Genomic DNA, 6,000 nt, shown 5'->3' with positions numbered 1-6,000 from the left:
GATGATCCCGTGGAGGTGTGCATGGCAACCCACTCCAGTATTCTTGCCTGGAGAATCCCATGGATAGAGGAACCTGGAGGGCTACAGCACATGGGGTCACAAAGAGTCAGACATGACTGAGTGAGTAACATTTTCACACTTTTTCCTTTACTCAGTTTTTATTAGCATTTATTTTATGACAATTTTGTATCAGTTTCTTTCACACAGGAGTGAGTCTACACCCAATTCAGATTCAGATTTTGAAAGCCTTAGAAGAATTAAAAATGTACTATGTGCCTAACCATTTGAATACAATAGAACTGAATTATATACCTTCTTATGCTGCTTAAGTTAATGGATGAAAAAGTGAAAGTGAAGTCGGTCAGTTGTGTCCAACTCTTTTCAACTCTTTGGACTGTAGCCCACCAAGCTCCTCCACCCATGGGATTTTCTAGGCAAGAATACTGGAGTGGGTTGCCATTTCTTTCTCCAGGGGATTTTGCCGACCCAGGGATCAAACTCGGATCTCCTACATTGCAGGCAGACTGTTTACTGTCTGAGCCACCAGTGAATCCCAATGATCATGTTTATGCAGTAATAAGTAGTTGGATGAATATGATAGTCAGTTAACCTTAGAGCTGGTATTGTGTTCAGGTTGGTGTAAGTAATGTTTCAAGATAGCTCCCAGAAAGGTGCATATGTAAAATTAACCTAATGTAAATGGATGTTCTTAGATTTTTATAACACCAAAATGTGCTTTTCTTTATTTCTTCTCTTGTATTACTAATACTTTTAATTTCACATTCTATCTTTGACCTGTCACCACATTGACAGTGCACCTGTGTTTGTATGTGTTCATCTATTTAATTATTTATCATAGGGAGTGTTGTAAAGCATTACACTTTGTGCAGATTACACAGTTGGATATCTTTAGAAAATATTTATCTTGATTAAAATGTTGATAGTGACTAATCGTATCTTCTTTAGGAATTCCAGGCATTTTAGTTGCTGGTAATATAAGAAAATGACATCAACAGAAAGAAGAGGTAAGTTCAGGTCATTGGGTTTTGAACTTCTGCTGTGAACTGACTATTTTTGTGGTTTAGTCACTATGTCACGTCTGACTCTTTACGACCCTATGGACTATAGCCCACCAGCTTCTCTGTACTAGAGTGGGTTGCCATTGTCTTCTCCAGTGTATCTTTCCGAAACAGGGACTGAACCAGCATTTCCTGCATCTCCTGCAGGTTCTTTACTGGTGAGTCATCAGGGAACCCCATGAACTGACTATGCGCAGTGAATAAAGTTTTGGAGTTCTTTTGGAGTTAAATTAGTGTTATAATTTTAGTTATCTCAAGGGCAAGCGTTAAGCACTATAATTGAATGGTGATTTTTCAAACTCTCAAAATTTTATTTTTATGTTTTTTTTTTTATTTTTTACTACTATACAAAAAGATTGGTGTATAGCATTCACAAATATAATGTATTAGGAGTAGAAAGATTAAAATTTTGAAAAAAAAAGATAAAAATTTTGTCAAAATGTTTGCATGAAGCACTATTAGTGATACTTTGAATATAATATAATTCTTTGTATAAATATGTTCTAGCTCATAAATTTCTATATCTGAATGCGTTTTAGAGATTATTTTCTATTATTCAGTTACATGTGAGGTATGTACACATACAGTTGTCTAGAATAATGAGATACATATTTAAAATAAACTTTCTTCCTCTGTCTACATCTTTCTTACTCTTCGTAATCACTCTGCCTTGATTTTCCCTCATTTCCACTTTCTCTAAAATTTACATACATAATGATCATAAATCAATCCTATTAATCTCAATCACAAAAGACATTTTATATCTATGATTGATGCAAACTAAGATGCATTATTTGATCTTATTATTTTATTTTTTGTATTGAATATCAATATATAACTTTTTGTGAATAGTATAAAACTAATTGATTTAAGATATATCAATTTCAATGAGTACATCATTTATTCAAATAATTGTATATAAAATGCCATGGCCATGCCTTTGAACATGATAGATTTTCCTCTTTAATCCTGCTCTTTTTTGGAAAATAGCTTTTATAAATTGCTAAATGCTTGGTTTGACAGGAGCCCTGTGCTAGCAAAGGATGGGACAGAAAAATGGAAGTTCTTTCACTGGGTTTATCCTACTAGGTTTCTCTGACAGGCCTCAACTTGAGCTAGTCCTCTTTGTGGTCCTTTTGATCTTCTACATCTTCACTTTGCTGGGAAATACAACCATCATTGCATTGTCCTACTTGGACCCATGTCTTCACACCCCAATGTACTTTTTCCTGTCTAACTTGAGCTTTCTGGACATGTGCTACACCACCAGCATCGTTCCCCAGTTCCTGGTTAATCTCAGTGGAGCAGACAAATCCATCTCCTTTGGTGGCTGTGAAGCTCAGTTCTTCATCTCTCTGGCATTGGGATGTACAGAATGTATTCTCCTAGGAGTTATGGCATTTGACCGCTATGTGGCTGTTTGCAGGCCCCTTCACTACACAGTAATCATGCACCCCCGTCTGTGTGCCCTGATGGCTTCTGCTTCGTGGGTCACTGGTTTTGCCATCTCCTTATTGCAGACAGTGCTCACCTTCCTTTTACCACTTTGTGGGAGAAATAAATTAGACCACTTCTTTTGTGAGATCCCTCCTTTTCTCAAACTTGCCTGTGTTGACACCACTATGAATGTGTATATGACCTTTTTTGGCAGTGTCATCATTCTTCTCACACCTGTTTCATTAATCATGGTCTCCTATGGTCGGATTGTCAGGGCGGTCTTAAGAATAAAGTCCACTGCAGGGCGGAGAAAAGCATTTGGCGCGTGTGGATCGCACCTCACGGTGGTCTCCCTGTTCTTTGGCACAGCCATCTCTGTGTATTTTCAGCCCAGTAGCAGCGACTCCCAGGATCAGGAAAAGTTCATGTCTCTCTTCTACACTGTCATTATCCCCATGACCAACCCCCTCATATATACGCTGAGGAACAGGGATGTGAAGGGAGTGATGAAGAAGGTGCTTTGGAAGGCCTCTGACTCCAGATGATGGCTGAGGAGGACAGTTTAATGGAAGGACCTTGAACGCCAGTGCTCTTTAGATGTATCTGTGTGTCCCGCATGAGTCACCTAAAATTTCCTCTGACATTTCTGAAGGGAATTTGTTTCCTTCATTCCCTTTGAAAAGTGAGTTTTTAAATTTTAAGTTCATGTATTCATTTCAACTTCCAGGGATGTTGATTCAGTGTTCTGATAGCATCTGTTTTGAGGTTATTGTTTTTTAAAGCTCCAGGGATTTTTCTTGTTTGCATTCCCTTTTAGGTACATCATACATCATCTATTTGCAAAAAGATATGTGAAATTATTACATGAAAGCATAGCCAAAATAAGAACAGGAAACCACCAAAACGCTGTAAGGAATATTAACATTTTATCATTTCCTAAAAATTGCTACTTCTACAACACATGTATTCTGATGCCAATAGGTAAATTGGCACCTACAATTGATTAGCTTTTTCTATATAACAAATCACTTCAAAAATTAAGTTGCTTAAAACACCAACCATTAATTTATCTCACAATTATGTGCATTAGCAATTTGGGCTAAGCTTAGCTAGACAATTCTTCAGGTCTTGGCTGGACTCACTCAAATGCCAGCAGTTAGCTTCTGGGTTGACTTAGGGCTTCCTGATCCAAGACTGCCACAGTTGGCATGGTTTCCATCTCCTTGATGTGGTGTCTTGTCTTCCAGTAGGATGGCCTGGAATGTTCATATGGGGAAGGCCGATTTCCAAGTTCTTGTGACCCATTACTTGTTGAAATTATGGCTACTCTCCTGCTTGACTGTCCTGTCTCTCTTTGTGCATTCTTTACTTCCATAAATAGTAACTGTTACGTTCTGTTCTTTATTTCACATGGAAGGTTTAGGAGGTCACAGTGTGTTTTCATGGCCTCTTTCCCCAGTCAGCAATAAGTAGGTGCTTCCCTAGTGGTCTAGTGGGAGAACCCTGCTGCCAATGCAGTGAACACAAGTTACATTCCTGGTCCAGGAAGTTCCTACATGATGCAGAGCAACTAAGGCCATGCGCCACAGCTACCCAGCCAGCTCTCTAGATCCCATGAGCCACAACTACTGAAGCCAGCATGCCCTAGAGCCCGTGGTCCCCAGAAAGAGAAGCCACAGCAATGAGAAACCCTTGCACCGCAGCTAGAGAAAGCCTGCATGGAGCAATGAAGAGCCACAACAAAGACCAAGCACAGCAAAAACAAAAGAAAAAATCCAATCAGTGGGAGGTCTTTCCTGTTGGCCTGGTGGTTAAGAGTCCTCGCTTTCACTGCAGAGGTCGAGGGTTCCATCCCTGGTCAGGAGACTAGAAACCACATGCCATGCAGCATGGCCAACATTATAAAACAAAGAGAACAAATCAGTAAGTGGGGACACAAAGGGGTCTGTTACCAGGAAGGGCCCTACATGGCACTGGTCAGATTCAGAGTGAAGATATGACTAATGGGAAATGGGGGCTGATAAGTAGAGTATTTTTCCTTTCTTCTCCTGGGCTAGGGATCTGTTGGATATCTCCTAGGACATGCTTTAGGGGGACAAATGTGATTGAGCACCCAGTTACTCCATACTAACGGCAGATTTGATAATGTATCCTTGACAAGTCCGCTTTTCTTCCTCTTCTGTTTCCTTTCTTTCACTCCTGATGCTTTATCTCATTCTCCATTAAGTGCTTGTTCACAAACCTTTGTTTCAAGTTCCCTTTTCTGGGAAGGCCTAAGCTATGACGTAGAGTCTGGGGGCCTATGGAAATCATCTGGATCATAAATACAAACTTTGTCAAAGATATTTGCAACTGTTACCAATGCTTTGAAGTTGGGCCCTAAAAATGGTCCTTCTGCTGGGTGTTGATCTTGCCAATAGAACAAGATGGAGTTCAGATCAGGAGCAAAGGAACTTCCCTGGGGGCCCAATGGCTAAGACTCTGCACTCCCAGTGCAGGGAAGCTGGGTTTGATCCTTGCTTGGGCAACTGGGTCCTGCATGCCTCAACTAACACATGGCACAGCCAAATAAATACATAAAAATAAATAAATATTTTTAAAAAGTAGAAGCAAAGGGAAGTTTCATCCTTTAGTCATAAAATGGAGAAATGGGAGCTCATCATCTAGAGTATGCCCTCTGCTGGACAGCCCATCCGCAAGTTGCGTGATTGGGGTATCTTATCATTGTGAAGTGGGTGGCCGGGTTCTCCCTGGGCACGTGCACCTGTGCTGCCTGTGGCTCCACACCCCGGTGCCAGGTGCAGCATCTCTGCACAGGCCTGCTGCCGCCATCTAGAATTTGTCATTCGCAGCACTTCGGCACACAGTCCCGTGAGCTGAAGTTTGGGGCACAATGCCTCTGTACCAGGTACCCTATGAGAAAGTGAAACAATACTAAGCACCAAGGAAAAGACAAAAAAAAAGGTTAGAGTTTATTACCCAGATTCTATTTTCATTTTCTGGCAACTGCTAATGGTCATTACTCCTGGGAACCAAAAGAATGAAGGACATTACATGAGGAGAGATTTTAGAGAAAGAAGACTGAAGACCAAGGTTTGAGGCACCTCAACATTTAATGATTGGGTAATAGAGAATTTTAAGACTCTTCATGAGATTGGGAGGAAAATCCAGAGATGTGAGAGGAAAACTCTATTAGTTGAATTAAAGGCTAAGCTGCTGTAAGAAAAAGACCCTGAAAATCCAGTGGCTTAAAGAAGAGTCTTCCTCTGTCTACTGCTGTCTCTGTCCCCTGCTTTCTCTCTCAGGCAGGGGTGTAGTTTGTCAACAATTGTGGAGTATTCCTGCTCCACCTTATTCTAGTGGCTCCCAGCATTTGAAGGTTTGTCAAGACCTCTTAATTTTCTAAAGGGGAGGAACTCAGTCAGCATCTAGATGGAGGCTGATTGGAAGTTGAACCATCAGGGAATAAATTTTCAAATATGTA

General features: G+C 40.5%; 1 protein-coding gene across 1 annotated transcript; it reads left to right on the top strand.

Moving 5' to 3' along the window:
- Positions 2,123 to 3,061, top strand: LOC102175633 (putative olfactory receptor 2B8). The gene has a single exon (XM_005696719.2). It carries the CDS (start codon positions 2,123 to 2,125, stop codon positions 3,059 to 3,061), a length of 939 nt encoding a protein of 312 aa, XP_005696776.2.

Source organism: Capra hircus, chromosome 23 (assembly GCF_001704415.2).
Source record: "Capra hircus breed San Clemente chromosome 23, ASM170441v1, whole genome shotgun sequence".
NCBI classification, from domain to species: domain Eukaryota; kingdom Metazoa; phylum Chordata; class Mammalia; order Artiodactyla; family Bovidae; genus Capra; species Capra hircus.
This window is presented reverse-complemented; position numbering and strand designations above follow the sequence as displayed.

Coding starts and splice junctions, on each gene's coding strand:
- LOC102175633 (XM_005696719.2), top strand. CDS start 2,123: ATGGGACAGAAAAATGGAAGTTCTTTCACTGGGTTTATCCTACTAGGT.